General features: G+C 49.8%; 7 protein-coding genes across 7 annotated transcripts; 2 read left to right on the forward strand and 5 right to left on the reverse strand.

Annotated features, from left to right (window-relative positions):
* Positions 1-702: 702 nt before the first annotated feature.
* On the reverse strand, positions 703-1,978 carry L3040_007461 (uncharacterized protein; the record flags this gene model as incomplete). Its single annotated transcript, XM_007291335.1, has 3 exons — positions 703-1,197; positions 1,260-1,362; positions 1,431-1,978. The coding sequence occupies 3 exons, from the start codon at positions 1,976-1,978 to the stop codon at positions 703-705; spliced, it is 1,146 nt and encodes a 381-aa protein (XP_007291397.1).
* A 3,644-nt stretch (positions 1,979-5,622) lies between these two features.
* Positions 5,623-6,961, forward strand: L3040_007462 (uncharacterized protein; the record flags this gene model as incomplete). Its single annotated transcript, XM_007291333.1, has 5 exons — positions 5,623-6,019; positions 6,074-6,266; positions 6,317-6,432; positions 6,488-6,645; positions 6,716-6,961. 5 exons carry the CDS (start codon positions 5,623-5,625, stop codon positions 6,959-6,961), a joined length of 1,110 nt encoding a protein of 369 aa, XP_007291395.1.
* A 1,846-nt stretch (positions 6,962-8,807) lies between these two features.
* Positions 8,808-9,630, reverse strand: L3040_007463 (uncharacterized protein; the record flags this gene model as incomplete). Its single annotated transcript, XM_007291332.1, has 4 exons — positions 8,808-9,189; positions 9,243-9,380; positions 9,429-9,520; positions 9,610-9,630. 4 exons carry the CDS (start codon positions 9,628-9,630, stop codon positions 8,808-8,810), a joined length of 633 nt encoding a protein of 210 aa, XP_007291394.1.
* Positions 9,631-10,404: 774 nt separating this feature from the next.
* L3040_007464 (uncharacterized protein) lies at positions 10,405-12,753 on the reverse strand (the record flags this gene model as incomplete). Its single annotated transcript, XM_007291331.1, has 3 exons — positions 10,405-10,492; positions 10,540-12,417; positions 12,470-12,753. 3 exons carry the CDS (start codon positions 12,751-12,753, stop codon positions 10,405-10,407), a joined length of 2,250 nt encoding a protein of 749 aa, XP_007291393.1.
* Positions 12,754-13,395: 642 nt separating this feature from the next.
* On the forward strand, positions 13,396-14,934 carry L3040_007465 (uncharacterized protein; the record flags this gene model as incomplete). Its single annotated transcript, XM_007291330.1, has 1 exon — positions 13,396-14,934. One exon carries the CDS (start codon positions 13,396-13,398, stop codon positions 14,932-14,934), a length of 1,539 nt encoding a protein of 512 aa, XP_007291392.1.
* A 2,034-nt stretch (positions 14,935-16,968) lies between these two features.
* L3040_007466 (uncharacterized protein) lies at positions 16,969-18,114 on the reverse strand (the record flags this gene model as incomplete). The annotated part of the gene is made up of 4 exons (XM_066154873.1): positions 16,969-17,025; positions 17,199-17,203; positions 17,376-17,922; positions 18,025-18,114. 4 exons carry the CDS (start codon positions 18,112-18,114, stop codon positions 16,969-16,971), a joined length of 699 nt encoding a protein of 232 aa, XP_066010761.1.
* A 183-nt stretch (positions 18,115-18,297) lies between these two features.
* On the reverse strand, positions 18,298-18,882 carry L3040_007467 (uncharacterized protein; the record flags this gene model as incomplete). The annotated part of the gene is made up of 2 exons (XM_066154874.1): positions 18,298-18,469; positions 18,527-18,882. The coding sequence occupies 2 exons, from the start codon at positions 18,880-18,882 to the stop codon at positions 18,298-18,300; spliced, it is 528 nt and encodes a 175-aa protein (XP_066010762.1).
* Positions 18,883-18,954: the final 72 nt, after the last annotated feature.

An 18,954-nucleotide genomic window follows, 5' to 3' on the forward strand; every position in this document is an offset into this window, starting at 1 on the left:
CCTATTTGGATTGGAAGTTCGAAAAGGAAATATATATATATATATATATATACCACACTAAGATAAACAAAAAAAATCGCTGAATCTAAGTTTTGAAAGTTGGGTAATTGGCTCGACCCTGTTTTGTTTTAATTTGAGAAGTTATGCTGTGCGCTGTCGAGCTCTTGACTGGCTCGAACGAGCCAAGAAATACCGCAGCAAAGAGGTGTATTTTCTAGAAATTAGAGGTTGCATCATATAGTTATTGAAGGTTGCAGTCGAACTCGTAGATTGACTTCGATCACAGGTGACGGTGTGTAATAGTCATGTCACTTGAATTGGAAATCTTGAGAAGATACAGTGCACAAAGCCAGAGCTGATCTTCACATCGAGTGCATGTTTTTGCTGCAAATTTAATGTACAATCTTCACAGTGCTCCATTAGTGTCTCTATCTCGACATCCGCCCTCGCTATCTAACGAATTGTACAGTTTGGAAATTCTCGCGCCCTGGGCCCATGATGAGAAATCTCGGCCTGGGTACCGGCCGCAGGAATTACAAAAGCGGACGTGGAAAGAGAAAAGGGCAAGGACAAGAAAAGAGAAACAGGTACGAGAGAAGTACAGAAAGTGAGCGCGAGCGATCATCCTTCCCGAGCACACCCTTCCATCCAGAGAGAACAGGCCACAACGCCGCCCAATGAGAGGCTTCAAGAAGTTCGGGATTACAATCCACCATGTTGAAGATCCCTATCCACAAGCTGGAAAGCAGTACGCGTGTAGCAATCACCCGCGCTTTTCCCATGATAAACGCTTGAGACGACGTCGACCTGTCCGAAGACTCCATCTTTTCGTTTAGTGAAGCCCCCAAGGAGCAGAAAGCACGAGTCGCGCGGCGAGCTGTTGTGAGGGTCTCTGAGATTTTCATCCAGGAGAAAGTCGAAGATGACAAAGTATGCTCGACCATCGCAGCGCACGGCGTCTGGCTTGTATACCTCGGCCCAGCCCGCGATGGCCTCAAGCATCTCAAGACTCTTGTTGTTGCCCCAGCTTTCAACCTTGACGAAACTTCGATCGAATCTTTTCAAGCACTTCTCAAGGGGCTCCTTAAGCTCTTCGATGGTGAACTTCTTCTCCACTGCAACTGTGGCTGATGGTTGCTGATCGAGGCGGGGTTTCTTGGGAGCACTCTTGGTGGTATCCAAGCCAGGTCGCTTACTCTGCGTAGTGTCAGTTCAGTGATCAAGTCTGCCGGCGCCGCTGAGGAATGAGATTATGGTACCTTTTCGAGCGCCTCCATCTCGTTGCCCTCCTCGTCGCTCGCCGTGAGAACAGTTGGCTCGGCCACTGATCCCTCTTCCTTTGCGATGTTGCTTCCAGAGAGACTGGTTTATTATCATCAGCACACGTCGCGAACCGTTATATCATTGATTGGCGTTCGTAGAGAGCTCACCTGGTTTCATACTCTGGCATATCAACTCCCTGGTCCTTCGCAGCTGTAAAGACTGCATTGCGGGCCTCCTCGTCCTTTTTGGCTCTAGCCAAAGCTGTGGCCGCTGCTTTGCGCGCATTCTCCTCTCGGTGGCTGATTCTCATCGAAATTATAGCAAGGGTACCCATCTCTGCTTCAAGTACAGAATCGAGTTTGGTTTTCATCGCAGTGGTTTGCTTCATGATCCTACGCTTGATGCGCTCGCTTTCCTTTTCCAGCGCATCGAGATCGGCTTTGCATACAGAGGTTATACACCGGGACTCGTGCTTGGTGTCTTCCTTAACTTGCTCAATTTCCATCTCCCCAGTCGGGTCGGTGACTTGATTGAAAACCATTCCGTCCCTTACCTTCTCCGCCTTCTCGTTGTCATACTTTGTCTTGTCATCTTCAACCAGGCGCTTTATCAAATGAAGGGACTCGCCGGTCGTACTGAGGCCACGCGATATGCATTCACTTAATAGCTGAGATTTGTCTCTTGATTCGTATGGGAAGGCCTTATTTGATGGCATGATGGGCAATTCTCTTGCACGTGCGGATATCGGAGGAGTTGTCGAAGGAGTTGTCGGAGAGAGTAATCGAAAGAGTTGTCGAGGTTGCCGAAAGAGGTGGTTGAAGTATGAAGGATTGATGGAAGAGTTGTCGGAGAGGCGTCGGAGAGGTTGTCGAAGCAATGTTTGAATGAATGGTTGCAGAAGTGATTGCAGGTGTGGTTGCGGTAGTAGGAGCTGCAGGAGTAGTTGAAGAAGCGGTTGGGACTTGAAGGAGTGGTTGAAGGGCTGGGAGAAAAATAGTCGCGGTATCATAAATAAGGAAAGTGAATTAGGCAACAACGAAAAATAGACTAGTAGCGCTCCAATGTAGACTACCAGCGCTCTGATCTCCGTCACAGTTCATGAAAGGTGAATTGAAAAGGCGAATTGATCATTCAATCTGCCTCCGCCGTCCGGCTGTCCGCTTTTAATTGAAATTCATCCAGGGCGTAATATCGGGCCGCACCCGGTGAAGAACTTGAAGCGAATATGTAATATTGCAAATAAATTTACTTAAAATAAGTCGTCGGTCACTCAAGTAAGTCCGTCTGATATCTGGTAAACAACACCGGTAAGTCCCACTCTCTCCCAACACCTTCTCTTCGACGCTGACAGCCCTACACCTTACTATAATATCTTTCTGGGGATGGAGCCCGTCAAGGCTTTCATCCCATAACTAGCCATCTGTAGCCTTGGCCCTGGCACTCTATATGACATCCAGATTACGCTTGTTGGAATGGGTGGTCCGCAAGTAGGTTGGGGAAAATCCGCTCGGGCGTACTGTAAACATGATCGGGTCTGGCTAGTAGATTTCTACTTCCAGCCTGGCTTCAACGCAAGTTGGAGGTATGGCGTCCTTACAATTTTTTTACTTCTAAATTTTTCAGATTTTTTTTTCTGCAATAATTTGTAACGGAAGATTTTGTTTATTCGGCCCGCTGAGCGAGTTCTCGCTTATACTTTACTACAACATTCCGCGATTTTCCGGATCGAAATTTTTTCCAACTGGTCTTTCAGTTGCGATATGCGATCACAACGCCTTCAATATTTCTTAATTTAATCATGATTAGGATTTGCTACTCAGCTGCCAGCGTTTTTGAAGCTGCGGCCCACGGGAAAGAAGAAACCAGATATCTTTTAAACATAGCTCCTTTTCATCAGCTTTATCCATTTTCTAAGAATGCTGTTCACAGCCTGGAAACTGTAAAGCCGTCATCTCTTATCCAATCGCAGATATCTATTTGATTTCTCAGGTAATCAAAAGTCCATGGAAATTGTTTATCTGAAAGTGAGATTAGAAAGATTGGAGTGGGTCCGCACTGATGCATCAATCCTTATTTAAACGTCAACCAAGCTCTCACACATTACCTACTCATTCTACGGAGTACATCTTGTCATCTCAGAATGCGATTAACTCTTCTTGATATTTGCCTTGTATTAAATAGCATTAAAGAATATCAAGATCGTCAGTGACTTTTCGCTGCCAAAATATCGATGTCCACTATACCGCCAGACACATAAACACCCGGAAGCGTCTGCATGCCCGGAAAGCCCGTCTCCTATGCCGCCAACGCAAAAGGAAATGCGACAACTAGTACCCATACTCTATGTGCTCTACCTATCGCTATCAATATTAATATATCTCGGATGGTGAACCCGCAGCAGCGTTCGGAAAAGGGGCTCCTTTTGCGAGGCAAGTCCCCCCAATAGTGGTATCGCCTGAATATTTGGGAATCTTAGACCCGATCAAGAGGCGGTATCAAGGTATACATTCAGTAACTGCGTTTCCGCGAATTACAGGTCTGTACTTACAAAGTCCCAACCCTTTAAGAGTCCACTTGTTTGCATATAACTGCGGGATCCGGCCAGAAGAAGGGAGCTTTCATGCGGACTTGCGAAATTTGATCTCGAAAGGGGGCGTTACGCGGTATGCGGACACGTATTTCCAGACTGTGCACTCTCTTTTCGTCGCGGTGGATCAGGCAGAGTTCCTGGCGAGCGCTAAGAACTTCTGGGAGCAGGCCGGGGCTGCATCAGTATTTGAAGCTATCATGGCAGATATTGCTGCTCTTGGTTCCTTTTTCTCTGCTACACTGAGCCCCCCAAAGCAGGCGGAATTGGTGCAGCATGCGAAAGGGATTCTCGAAGACCCGACCTTTCAGCCGACCATCGATCATGTCTCGGCCCGGAGTCTGAGGAGCTTACATCTTCGGCCCACGATACGGCCTCATGTCGCCTGGCTGGTGAGCTGCCTGAAGCCAAAGTTGTCCGAAGCTACCTGCCTGCATCATGAAGTGTGTAAAATCACCCTCACGGAGCCGGATGCTGCACTCGGTACAGCTCGAGGCCCAGCAGTCTGCGAGTTAGCGAGGAAAACTTTTGGACGACATGGCGGAATAAGACGATGCTATCATATAAATATAGTCTTTCAGGCGTCTTCATTTCGAACATTACTTGCAAGGTGCCACGATACGGTGTTAGTGATCCTGGAGTGGATCTGCACGCCATCAGCGAGCTCGCACCGAGGGATCTCGCAGATATCCAGATCTGCATGGTACTTTGGAAAAACCAAAGCTCATACCGCACCTCTGCCCATTGCTGCCGACCTCTATAGCTGATCTTTGTGTATCTCTGTATAGGCATCACCGGCTCCTGAGACTCAGTATCGACAAGGCCGACGTGCCCAGCTTGGTTGAAATCGGAAATACCGCAATTCCAGCTGCTCTGAAACTGGCCGAGGAAAGCAAGTCCTGGTGGAGTGTTCTATGTACGGTGTTTCAGTACGTTTCCGTGTTGCTCGCCCCCGATACAGCGGACAGTCTATCGAATGTTGCAAGCGCTTTGGCAATTCTTGGAAATATTACAAGAACGCTTGGCACTTAATATGGCGCGAGAGGCTGTGAATACAGCGAAGTTCTTGCTGAGGAACTCGATAAAAAAGAAGAGGGCTGAGGTAGAAATGCCTGAGAAAGTCGATATGGGGTCTGGCAACCTCGGGAACGATGTGATGACCGATTTGGAAGGTATTGATATAAACTAGGACATGTTGCTTGATCAGTGGTACATGTCCAACTTCTCTGGAAAGGCAATGATGGGAAAAAGCTTCCCAGTAGGTGAGTTTCGTGGCGGTAGCAGTGTCGCCCTGAATGAAGCAGGTCAATAAATACCCTAAACTAGTAATACCTTTCGGCCGATAGCAAAATATCTAAACCTTTGGAAAAATTAATTTGTAATCATGTTTGATTCTAGAGTATCTCGTCAGCTGTGAAGTCTTCCGAGTGCTTGATTCCAGAATTGCCTAATTACGCGCGGTATCTCTGGCTAGACTAGTATTTCGGCTTTAGCAACCGACGCTCTTTTCTTTTCTTTGCCATAACAATCAATCATTACTTTCTCGATCTAGAGAACGCACTTCTCTTCGCAGCCATCTGTCTTCCTCAACCTTTAATCGTCAACGCAATTACTGGCAAGTACCCGCTCTCATCATTTTTATTTTCTCCAAGCGATACAAGTATTGACTGCGCTCTATATCTGTGGGCCATCCTGCGGGAACACCTTCCTTACCTTGCATATTTCCAGCGCGCTGACCATTTGAAGTGCACTTACACACAGGTAAATACACCATGGCTATCCTCGAGGGAGCTGCTGGAATCGAAGTCGCGATTCTGGTCAACGGCGAAGCCTGCCAGGAGTTTCCGACCGAGAACGATAAAGTTGTTCACCCCACGCCTCATGTGGTAGTCTACCGGCAACTTTACACCGTTACCAATTACATCGAAGCTGTCACCGGCAAGGCCTTCGAAATCAAGTTGGGAGTCAAGGACCCGTACTATTTCAACAGCCCTAACATTGGGTTCAGCCTTTACATCAATGGTTCCCGCCGACTGACACAGTTCTTGAGCAAAGAGAAGTTTGAAGAGTCCGGAGGCATCTGGGAGTCGGTCGTGGATCGTGTTTTTGGCATCTCAGATGACGGACTTAAAGAGCTGAGGGTTATGCACTTTGACAATGTCGAGTACAGTAAGTCTATCGAGCCCATCATGGCATGATCAGCGGCTTGCTAACAGCTTCTAGCACTTGATAAGACTATCAATAGCAAGGAAGAGAAGGCAGTTTCCAAGCTCGGAGAAATTGCTGTTGTAGTCTCACGCCGAGGTGCTCTGAAGAAGGTCCCCGCCAAGCAGACGCCTGTCAGAACTGCGAGTAACACCCCCAAGATATTCCATGAAAAGCTCCTCGTCAAAGGAGCTCAGACACATACGATGAGGTAATATACCACCATTGTATACTGATACAAAGCTTGCTAATCTCTTCAAGCTTGGGTGCCGGTATTCCGTTTCGCGAAGAGCTTACAGCTTCTTCCGTTGAGGCCGATTACCTCGATGGATCTGAGATGCCGCTGGTGATCTTCCGATTCAAGTATCGCTCTATGGGTTGGTCATCCCGTACACTGCGATCCGAACTTTTATGACTGATGGGATCGAATAGAGGCTCTCAAGTCGATGTATGTCATCCCACGTACTCCGTCTCCCGCGCCAGAAGAGAATCGTGTTACACTGGCCAATCGATCCCGCTCCATCACCGCCGGTCCCTCGCACATTCCAGATCCTACCTCAAGCGCCCGATTCATGCAGAAAGTGGCGGCTGTAAGTATAACGACTATCCATCCACCCGCCCTTCTTGAAAAAAAGAGTGACAACGACTGATATCTTGAAGGTCGCTCTACCAATCCTCCCTGAATCCCCTGAAATCAAGCCCGACCCTGCTACCAAGGAGGAGGAAGAGGAGAACATTGCGAAGAACGAGGCCGATCTAGCCCCAGCATCGATCAAGAGAGAGCGGGAGGATTCGCCTCTCTTATCTACAGGCCGCAGAGAGAAGCCCAAGAAGCCCAAGTACAAGACGAAGGTCACTGTGGACTTGGTCTCAGACGATGAGGAGCATGTTGTACTGGATGAGTGAGCGGATACTACGGGGATCGTTTTTTCTTTCTCTTTCGCTCTCTCTCTCTTTCGATTCGGCTGTAGACAGGGCTGGGAAGTAGGATATGGTGGGTGACCTTTGACTCGGCATCGCGCAATTGCGGCCTCAGAGTTGTGGTTCCGTTACGGTGCGGAGTTTGAGAGAACTAAGATGAAGATGATTCGGCGGCGAGCAGCTAAGAGCTGTTTCTTGTAGTGCCAGGCAGAATAAATGCATAAGCACCTTCAATGAAAAAGAAAATCCGTTGTCATCATATAATACAATGATAAAATATCCTTGATACGGTCTTCTACAAAGCCATCACTGTTAAAAGGACTCGTCTCAATCCGTCACTATTAAATCCAGCATCCTGAGGGGAGGCTCGATTTGAGATGGGGAGAATCTGCGACTATGTTTACTTCGGTTAGGTCCACGACTTGTCGCTCATAATCTGCGGCTTTGTTTACTTCGGTTATTTACTTCGGTTATCTGCTTCGGTTATCTACTTCAGTTATCTACTTCGGTTATCTACTTCGGTTAGATCGCCGTCTCCCCATCTGCGGGGCTTTCTTTACTTCGGTTAAATCCACGACTTGTCACGCATGACCCTCGGATACAGATAAGTAGCCAGCCAACCCAACCCAACTCAAGCCAAACATTCTCAAGCACAGCCACCTCTGAGAACAAAACTTCCAAACCCAAAGACCTCCTCGGCGGACTGTACGAAGTATAAAGGAAGAAAGATCCTTACTCAATTAATCAGCCTCTTCCAACCTCTTCCAACCTCTTCCAACCTCTTCCAGCCTCTTCCAACCTCTTCCCACCCCACCCCACCCAGACCACCGCCAAAGCACCGCGAAAAATCCATACTCCCAATCAAAAAAACCAAACACGCCCAAAAAAACCCAGCTACTAGCTAAATAAGAAAAATAACTACAAAAAAGGCAAAAATCAAATCCCTTCCTCAAAAATATCATCACCAGTCACCAACCAGCCCAACGACAACAATTTGACCAAGGTTACATCACACGTCTGCTACGGCTACTGCCCGCTATTTCCATTGCGAACTGCTGCCGCCGCCGCAACGACTGCTAGATCAAAATGCCGACCCCCCGTCGCGGGGAAAGCGAAAAAGAGATCAACCCTCCCTTGTCGTCACATACCTCCCTACCTCCCTACCGACCTGCCTACCTAATAAGTACTCAGGCGAAAGAGGAGGGAGGAGCATGGAATGGAAATCCCTAACTTGGTTTGACAGCCGGCCAACCTAACCCAACCAACCAACCAACCGAGACTTCTCGGAGGTATGGACGGGTGTGCAAAGTTTGCAGTGGTCGTTATGGGAATTCCCAGTCTTTTTCTCTTTGGCTGTGTTTGTTGCGTTTGCTTGCTCGGTGAGGAAGGTTGGCTGGTGTTATTGTTCTTGCTGATGATACACAGGCAGCTCTGCCATGCATCCTTTTTTCTTCGTGCCGCGTAGATTTGGAGGACGGCAACGGAATAGACGTAAGAAACCGAAGCAAAAACAATTGCAGGGGCACAGATTGTGCAATTCGCAACCTAAGAATGACTTCGGAACATCTTCCGTATACTGTACTAGAAGATCATCGGTGACTGCCTTTCGTACCAATTGACTCGCATTCATAACCTATAGCCACACTCAACAAGAAACCACAAACGCAGCATCATCATGCCTGTTTGCTTTTGCTTCCCCTGTCTCTAACGGAAACCCTTCCCGAACCCACTCACATCCTTAATCCTACGCTCCCCGTTCTCACTTCACATCTTTCTGCGCCTCATTCGTCCCCATCAATCCCACCCAGCTGACTGGTCCAGCATTTGTTACTCATCTATCCTTCTTAGGCGTAGGGTTTGGGTTCGCAGCAGTGTACTTGTCACTCAAGTCGTTGTACTCTCTGCTTAAACCACCAGCCTGACTCTTCAAGGTCTCGATATCGCGCTCCTTCTCGGCCAGCTGCTTCTTCAGCTTGCCAATCTCGCCAACGTTACCAGCATTCGCCAACTTCTCACTCTCCTTGCCCTTAGCCTTGGGGTCGCCTTCGTACTTCTTGATCTTCTCCTCGAGACGCAGAACGTCAAGGATCATGGTGTAAGTACGGTTGAGGATCAGCGAGAGGAAGAGCGTAAAGCCGCACAGGTACATATTACGCTGGGAGTAGAACTTGCGGGCCTGAACTTCCATGCGCTCATGGCCCATGACGGTTTGTCTACGGGGGTGTTAGAGGATATTTTCGTATGTGTATGGGAGGGGAAATTTTACCCAGCGGTCTTGTTGGCTTCGGTCAGCTCCATTTGTACCTTGTAGACGCGGTTGACACTGTCTACGAAAAGGATCAGGATGAAGATAAATGTGATCTTCATTCCGTATTGAAGTTTTGCTACTACAGGGCTTTCGCTGCTGAGGGGTTGTTAGCACATGTCTGGCAGATGGTAAAGAGGTCCGTACATGAAGGTAAACATCTTGCGGCGGATAGTGAAGGGAAGGGGCACGATGAGTAGCACGAAGAGCACCATCTCTGCTACTAGGAGCAAGAAAACCTGTGTTGCTGTCAGCTACGTTCTCCCGGATGTGTCCATGCCCTGGTTGCCCGTCGTTGGCAACGTTGCGGATATTGGCGGAAACTCACGAGGCTATAGTAGAGCGTCATCTTGATGATTGGGTATGGCTATTGTCGTCGGGATTGTTGATAGGATCGAGTCGTGTCTTCTCCTTCTTCTTCTTCTGCAGCAAAGTGGTCAGTCCAAATTGGTACCAGGTTGACAATAAAATATCTCTAGAGCAATTGCAGAGTTTGAGGTTGTATCCTGGAGTGACATACAGCTGACTGTCTTATATCTTTTCCTCGCGCAGAGGGTTTGCTCGAGAGAGTTGGCAGACGTGGTGGTGTTGTTGGTGGTGCTTTGAAGCTTGCGTTGTGTGCGGCTGGAGGAGCAGTGGAAGCTGTGGCCAGGGCTGGAGCGGAGGACGTCATCATGGTCACGTGCCAGGCTACAAAGCAAGGAAAGGCTCGTTACTGTACCGTACGACTGCTGAGGAGACACCATGGTCCACAACATAGCTCCGGAACATGCCGGCCACGCGAGCGGATTCACAGCGACTTGATTCATGTGTGGAATACCTAGGCTTCTTCATTGGCTTCTTCATTGCTTATCTAATGCCTGATGCTTCTTTGCCCGGAACTCTCGGCCCCAGTTGTATCTATCTGCAATGGCTCATGGCTCACCAGCTCTCGGTCGGAATCCCCACCTTGGCCTACCCGAGGATTACCTGCCATACATGCATATACCGGTATGCGTTCATGCTCTGATGCTCTGATGCTCTGATGCTTTGATGCCTCCATGCACCCAACCAGCAATTGCTTTGTGGAAGCATCTTTCGTAGTGCGTAGAAAACCATGATAACGGTACCGCACCATTCCTCGCTAGCCCTCGGCCTCAATCTCATAGCTGTTCGACTTATGCTTCGGCTGGAACTTGAAATCCTTATGGCTAGGCCCAAGGAACATTTCACTGGAACCATTAGCTAAATCCTCGAATCAACGTTGCTTGCTACATACCTGATCTTGATCCAGTCCAAATAGTTGTCGCTAGCTAGCAAAGTCTCCAGATCATCTCTACCCCGGTACGCCGGTGGTCGGTCCTGAAGGCTTGGGGGCAGATGAGCGAGAATGCCAATTGGGACGTATCTGTGGGCAAAGCTCAACCACTCAAGCAAAAATCGCCGGGTCTGTCCAACTCCGACTTCGTCAGAGCCCCATGCTTCCAGGCCGTACCGCACGAATTTCTCTACGTAGCCAAGTCTTTCGGATGCAGACTTGTCAAGGTATTGTCCAGTCTCGATCTCCTCGAAGATCCAAGGCTTGATAAGTGCTCCTCGGGCGACCATAACGGAGTCAACACCCGCATTTTGAATGTGGTCAAGGTAGTCAACGTGTGAGTAGCAATCACCGTTTCCAATGAAATACATCTTGCCATCCTTGCCGTTGGCTTGAGTTCGCTCATCAGGTGCGCTGATGGTGTCCACTAGGTTGTCCTTGTCCTGGTTGTACCCGTTAATCAAGGCAGCACATTCCGCGATATATCCCCAATCGGCGGTCTTGGTGTATCTCTGTTGTCTTGATCGCCCATGAAGAGTGATTGCCGCGCATCCTGGGGCTCCAATACGGTTTTGCGATTCGATGCCACCAAATGCCAAACGTTCAATGATCTTCTTCGCATTAGGCTTTTCCGTCTTGGTGCCCATTCTAATCTTGGCTGTGACTGGAATCTCTCCCGAAACTGTGTTCATGCCGCGAATCATCTTCTCTAGTTTAGAAGGCGCGTCAAGCAGTGCTGAACCAGCACCAGATTGGTAGACCATCTCAATCGGACACCCGCAATTCAAATCCATAAGACGAACATGGGGCAACAGCTTCGCCATGATTTCCGCAGCTTTTGTGGCTTGCCAGGGTTTATTAGCGGAAACTTGAGTAGCAAACTTCAGGTCCTTGGAGTTGTCATAATTCTGAACCACTGAAGTAGGTGCATACCGAGGCGGCGATAGTTCGCTTTCATGAGCCTTCATCAATGCCCATTCCGACTTTTGTCCCTGAATCAACGGCGTAGTCATGGCCATTTCAGAGTACGTGAGCTGTGCTCCGAACTCAACACACATTCTCCGGAAGGGAAGGTTGCCCTGCGTGGTCAAGGGAGCCAGGACCGGAGTTTCTGGGCCGAAGTAAATTCTCCTCTTCTCGGATGGAAGAAAGGGCGGATCCTTGAACATAGCCCGGTTCTCTTCGCGATCTTCCACATCGTCCTTCTTTCGGTGGTAAATCTTTTCCATCTCCTTCTGTTCATCTTCCAACCATCTTGTATACTCTTCAGACTTGTCCACGTTGAATCTTCTCCGTGCAAGATCCAGTTTGTCTTTAGTGCTGACGACATTGTAGACTTCTTTCCGATCCTCTCCCTCGATTGGCGTGTCTTCAGCTCCATCTCTGTATATCAAGACCAGCTCTTTTCGACCGTCCTCTCTCTCGATTTCCTTGGAGTGGCTTGCTACAAATCGGCATTTCCACCCAGCATGGCAGATTCCGTGCTTCTCCCAGACAGGACATTTGCCTTCGAAAGTTGTAAGGCCTTCCCGCTTCCCATCTTTGAGATACTTGCGCAGATCGTGGCAGCATTTGCAAGAATCCCCGAAATTGCATTTCTTGGGAGAGAACTCTGGGGAATTCGCCAGGGTGTTGCACAGCCTGATGGCATCGTACCATGATCCGAACTCACGAGCCTTGTTCTGGCCCTTTTGCTTCTTCTGCTTCTTATCTCCTCTGTTCTTCTTGCCCCCAGCATCGTTGCTGTCTCGGTCGTCTTTGCGTGCTTCTGCGGCGTCATCGTCTACTTGAAATGTCGAGTCTGTAGCTGTCCTTGTGGTGTAAGTGTCTACGAGGAATCTGTACAATTATGAGCATCGCGGTCCAATATCCGGGGTCCTGGAAGACTCACTCGGGCTTCACCATGGCAATGCCCTTCACCTTGTCCCTCGAATCTCCTCCCAATTTGCCTCCGTTCACAGACGACATAGAATTCGAATCTCCAATCTTGACCCGTTTGGCAGCTGGCTCATCCAGTGAATCGTCCGTTGTAGCCCAATTTCTCTCAACTTTCTCGTCTTTTGTAACGGATGAATCTTCTGGGAACACGACTTGTGTTGAATCCGCTGCCCCCGATTCCGTTTTCAAAGATTTCTGGAGAGATTCCTCGCTGTCCTGGGCGGCGCCGTCTGCCATTGTGCTGGGCAGGAGGAGAATTGTGGATCAGTGTAGATGGTTTGCGGAGCCAGATAGGCTGCTGCTGCACTTGAGCTCGATCGGACTTGAGTCGCAGGAATCGAATGTGTTTTACTTCCGTATGTTGACCGGAGCTGAAGCCGAAATGTGCAGATGTGAGCCCCTCGATTTTTTTTTTCGTTTAGCTATGACGCCAAGTGCCCAAGATAAGTGAGTAAGATAAGACATGTGGTGGGGTTTGAGTTCCCCAAACACGTGTGTGTGTCTGTTCCTGATTCATGATCGGCTCGGGCCCTGGAGATTCAAAGTTCAGATGGCTGATGCTACTACTTAGGTAACCATCATCATCCTACTTCGACGACACAGTACGTGCTCTTGTTCTCGAATTTATATCCTCATTTTTGTGTTTACCCTCGGCGCCGGAGAACGCTATTGTCCATCCCGAATACTCAAACCTCCTTATGCAGCATGCAGTTCCCCTGAAACACTTTACAGCGGAGGATCGTGTGGATGCGACCGCCGCCGTCGCTGCTCACCTCAGCAGCCAACTCCTTCACAAAGCACCAGCTCAGCGCCCAGCACCACCGCAGATAATAATGCCCATTACTGGTCACAGCTTGAAGTACATACGGCGCCTACAGGATGGCTGATTCGCAGAAGCCCTCTGAGAAGGCGGCGAGGCCCAGGATCCAGACAGCCAAGCTGATGCGCTCTCACAAAATCATCCAGATGTCCCCCTCCGATGCGAGGCCCCAGGATATTCCCGAAGACGCTGAACCGCCGCGAGAGGTATCAACGCCTTCGAGAAGCCATACGCCCGGGCATCTGGCGACGAAAAGCCAGGATAGGAGGGGGAAGCCCTCAGATTTGGCGCTGCGGCAGCGCTCCCAATCGGTGTCCCAGAACGACCCGTTGCCCCCCTCGACGTCAAAAGCAAATTCGAAAGCTCCCACTTCCAGACCCGAGGGTCTGGTCTCTCCGCTATTCACCAAAAACCCTGTCCCGCTATCCATCCCGGACTCTCGACGGCCGGTCAATGTGCGGTCGACATCTGCGATAGCTTCGAAGTTCAGAGAGGGAAGCTCTTCGCCTGTTCCTTCTCGGAAAACACCACCAGCACAGAGACCTCCACGAGCCTCCCATATACCATTCCCACCTCTGCCGGATCCGAAGACCGCCCCAGATGTCGAACCTGCGCCAGCGAGTGGCATGTACTGGTCGAAAGCACCAGTATCAGGAGCATCGCATACATCGCTACGAGCACACACGACAACACTGGTTGGGTCCAATGTTTACATCTTCGGAGGCTGCGATTCGCGATCCTGTTTCAACGAGCTGTACGTCTTGGATGCAGACGCGTTCTACTTCTCCAATCCCTACGTCTGTGGCGAGATTCCTCTCCCGTTACGAGCCATGACCTGTACGGCGGTCGGTAAGAAGCTTATCGTCTTCGGCGGTGGTGACGGGCCAGCTTACTACAACGATATATACGTGCTGGACACTGTAAATTTCAGATGGAGCAAGCCGAAGATTGGAGGGGAGCGGCAACCTAGCAAGAGGAGGGCGCATACAGCATGTCTGTGGCGGAATGGAATCTACATCTTTGGGGGCGGAGATGGCGTAAGAGCGTTGAACGATGTCTGGAGGCTGGATGTTGCCGACACGAATAAGATGTCCTGGAGGCTCGTCTCCCCTCCATCATCTGCTTCGGTGGAGGACAAGACGAAGCCCAAGGCGAGAGGATACCACACTGCGAATATGGTCGGCTCCAAGCTCATTATCTTCGGGGGCAGTGATGGCGGGGAGTGCTTTCGCGATGTATGGGTGTTTGATGTCGAAACACAGCATTTCTCACCGGTCAACATCCCCGTCTCGTATCCGCGCCTCAGCCACACGTCTACGATTGTCGGATCCTACCTCTTTGTCATCGGGGGCCACGACGGTGTAGAGTACAGCAATGAGGTTCTGCTCCTGAACCTGGTGACGATGGTCTGGGACAAGAGGAAGATCTACGGGATCCCGCCACGAGCGCGAGGCTACCACGGGACAGTCCTGCACGACAGCAGGCTGATTGTTGTAGGCGGATTTGATGGAGGCGAGGTCTTTGGGGATGTCCAGATCTTGGAGTTGGCCGTTCACGCTTATTACAGCCAGATCAGCCATTTCAGTATTGATGTATGAGTAGGCGTTAGCGGGTGTTGTTTTTGTTGTTGTTATTGTTGTTGTTAGGCGGGTGGGGCTAATTTGAGCCCTGTGCTGGGTCGAAAAAGGGGTAACTCGCCTATCGCCTGTTTGGTGCTGCGGGGGGCGAAAAGGGGCGGCAAGCGAAGAAGCGATCTCTGTTTTGTCGACGTTTTAGCGAGGCAGGCGAGGGTGGTGCTTGGTGTGTGGTGCGTGGTGCGTTCCTATTTTGTCTCCATCTCTGTTTCTGTGTCTATCTCTGTACAATTTAAACGTCCATGATCCACGGCGATCTGAAAGCATATCTACAGCCTCATTGTACTTTTGCTCTACTGTTTTTTGTCATATATATATATACAGACATACTTCCACCCATCCATCTGTAAACTTCCATCCATCCCGTACACGCCTCCATCCATCCCGTATACACCCCCATCCCCGCATATCGATATTGATTTTTATTTCTATTTCTATTTCTATTTCTTTTTCGACTAAGATTCTGATTCTGAATTCAATTTCGATTCCGACTGTGACTATGATCCTGATTTCGATCCTGATTTCGAACCTGATCCTAATATGCTACGTAGAGAGCATGCAGGCATGCAGGCAGGCAGGTACTTACTTACTTACTTACATACTCACTCACTTACTTAGCAGGTACATACATACATACTTAGGTACTTACATACATACTTACATACATACTTACTTACTTACTTACTTACTCACTTACATACATACATACATACATACATACATACATACATACTTACTTACTTACTTACTTACTTACTTACTTACTTATTTACTTACATAGTACGTACATACTTACTTACTTACTTCGCAGGCAGGCAGGCAGGCAGGCAGTACCACCGGCACCTACCTTACCTACCTTACCTACCTTACCTACCTACCTACCTACCTACCTACCTACCTCCATCAATAGACACGGAGAGATTGCATGCCTGCGTGCTTGCCTGCGTGCTTGCATGCATGCGTGTGTGCGTGCATGCTTGCTTGCCTGCTTGCCTGCGTGCTTGCATGCGTGCGTGCATGCGTGAAGTGAAGTGAAGTGAATAAATGGCTTCCTTCGAAAATTCAGAAAAATTCAGAAAATTCAGAAAAATTCAGAAAAATTCAGAAAAATTCAGAAAAATTCAGAAAAATTCAGGAAATTCAGAAAATTCAGAAATGCGGAAATTCAGAAGCGTGTGTGTGTGTGTGTTTGTGAGAGAGAGAGAGGAGGAATGGTATCGATCGGTAAGGGGATGTATTGGGATGGGGATGGGGATGTATAGGTATAGGGATGGGGATGGGGATGGGGATGTATAGGTATGGATGGGTATAGGGATGGGGATAGGGATGTATAGGGATGTAAGATCTAGATTCTAGATTTTAGATTCTATATTCTATACTCTAGATTCTAGATTCTAGATTCTAGATTCTAGATTCTAGATTCTAGATTCTAGATTCTATACTCTACATCTTCGTTCGTTCGTTCCGTTCCGTCCCGTCCCGTCCCGGTCGAAGCAGTTTCTTTCATTCCTTCCTTCGTTGGAAGGCGTTCGTCGTCGAATGCAGATGCAAATGCAGGTTCGGATCCGAATTGAAATGCAAATGCAAATGCAAATGCAAATGCAAATGCAAATGCAAATGCAAATGCAAATTCAAATTCGGGACGACAAATGAGTAGGTGACACAGTACGAAGTAAATAAACCGATAACCGATAAGTGCCACCCACGGTACGGTTACCCCATATTATTTTATGTATCCCATCCCACTCACTGCCTCGATACGTATATAAGGTAGGTATACATGTGAATCCCCGCTTCTCTTCCCCTCTCTCCCCCACGCCCCCACGCCCCCCACACTCCCACACTCCCACACTCCCACGCCCCCCCACCAAACAATTCACACCCCCCCCCATCAAAAACCCTCTCAATACTCCCCCCCGATCCTTAACCTTGGCCCCATCAGCCACAGCACTCCTCTCCGCCTCAACCTGCTTCCCCTCCTGCCGCTCTAGCTCCGCTCTAGCTCCGCTTCTCCTTCGCCTCGACCTCCGCGTGGTCGTCTACTCTCCCGGCGCTCTTGTGCCCGAGACGATCTTGTCTTTGTGCTCTTCGCCCTTGGCTTGCTTGGTGGATGTGTGTTGGCTGGAGGAGGAAGAGGAAGAGGAAGAGGAAGAAGAAGGGGAAGGGTGAGAGTGAGAGTGAGCGGCGGCTTCCTTGCGGGCGGCGATCTTGCGTTCTTCGGCTGCTACCATGTCTGTTTCTTCGTTAGTCTATATCCGCACCTCTCCCAAAGGGGTTTTTTTTTTTTTCTTTTCTTCCTTATTTCGGGATATCGGGGTGGTAAGTCGTTAAAAAAAAAAAAAAAAAAAAAAAAAAAAAAAAAAAAAAAAACCCCGAGCTTCGCACACGAGATGGGAAGAACATACCCCTCCACAGATCCTCGCCCTCGTACGCCTCATGGTGGATCCGCTTCTCGATGAGATGCTTGTGCTCCGGGTCGTCGGGATCCAGGACCTTGACCGTCTCCCAGCGCCCCTTACCCTTCTGCGCATCGCCGACCTCGAAGGCCGCCGTCGCGATCAGGACCGCCAGCGTTAGCCCTTGCGCGTACACCCGCGCCTGGACCAGCTTCTGCGCCCGCGTCAGGTACGGGTTCCGGCCGACCAGGCCCAGCGCGACGCCCATGGAGGCCACCCACGACGCCGAGACGATCGAGTAACGGTTCTCGCGGCCCCAGTCCTTGAAGCGCTGCAGCGCCGACTCCGAGGCGCGCAGGGCGGCCTGGTCCCGTGAGGCCGCGTCGCGGTACTGGTTCTGCGGGTTGCGCCCGGCTTCGAAGGAGCGCGAGGACTTGTCGGCGGCGATGATGGCGGAGAAGGTTCCGGCGGAGGTGACGAGGAAGGTCTTCATGGGGAGGGTGAGGGAGCGGAAGGTTGGGAAGCGGTGGTGGGCTGCGAAGACTGCGGAGCCGCCCTGCAGGTTGTCATTCGTGTGAGCTGGGAGCTGCTTCGTGTCGAGGGAGAGGGTGGTTCAGGAGGGAGGGAGAAGGGGGAGGGCGAGAGGGAAAAGACGTACCACTGCGAGACCGAAGAGACCTCCCGTGAGGCCTCCTCTGACGGTGGCATTGTAATGCGCCTGCTCCTCTTCCTTGGTGAGGATCTTCATCGTTGCCGTCCAGGAACGCTGTTCAAATCGGTGGTATCTTCGTAGTGTCCTCGACTGGTCAATTCGTCAATTCGTCTCTCGTGGCGGTGATATGCGGTCTGGTCGTGTTGTCTGTTGATGTGGATGTCGTCAGGAGTCGCCTGTCCAAATCCCGAGCTATCTATCTATCTATCTATCTATCAATCAGTCACCTCTCGTCTGAAGCCGTCCGTCGATACGGGTATGTCGCAAATGGCTGTTCTTGTAGGTGAAACGAGCAACTGCAATGGGATTCTTCTGAGGTTGGTTATGTTCTTTTTTCACGCTCAGCAGAGCGAATGCAAACCCCGAGGAGCACTGGGTGACAGGCACGGAGCTGTCCATGATGTCAGGTCAGCGGTAGGTATGATGATGAGTGTATTGATGCGCGCACTCCGCATACTTGATGTGTGACACCCGGTGGTTAAGTAAGGTACCTGTAGTAGAGCTCTGGATCCGATGTCGGTATGTTAAAATTACACGTGTTTGGATAAATGCACCCTTGAGCCGTCGCTCCCCGTTGCATTTGCCGAGCGAAGCCCGAAGCCGATCGTTAGGTACGGTACTCCAAGGCTGTCCCATGTTCTGAAGGCCCAGAAGCCGTTGGAACCGAGTTGTTTTGTTTAGTTGTCCAGAAGGCGAATTCCGCGCTGGATATTGGGTATGTGTAATCATGTTGTGAAATCGGATTTGGAATTTGGATAGCTTGGGTTGGTGCCAGAAGTCACTTGCGGCTTTGAGGACAAGCATAGCGGCTGGGCTGGGCTACGTACATCTGTTGAACATCCGTTCAGCGGCCGCACTTCATCTCAGGCGTACAGA

Source organism: Drepanopeziza brunnea, assembly GCF_022702325.1.
Source record: "Drepanopeziza brunnea f. sp. 'multigermtubi' strain 214-2 chromosome Unknown ctg13, whole genome shotgun sequence".
Lineage (NCBI taxonomy): Eukaryota > Fungi > Ascomycota > Leotiomycetes > Helotiales > Drepanopezizaceae > Drepanopeziza > Drepanopeziza brunnea.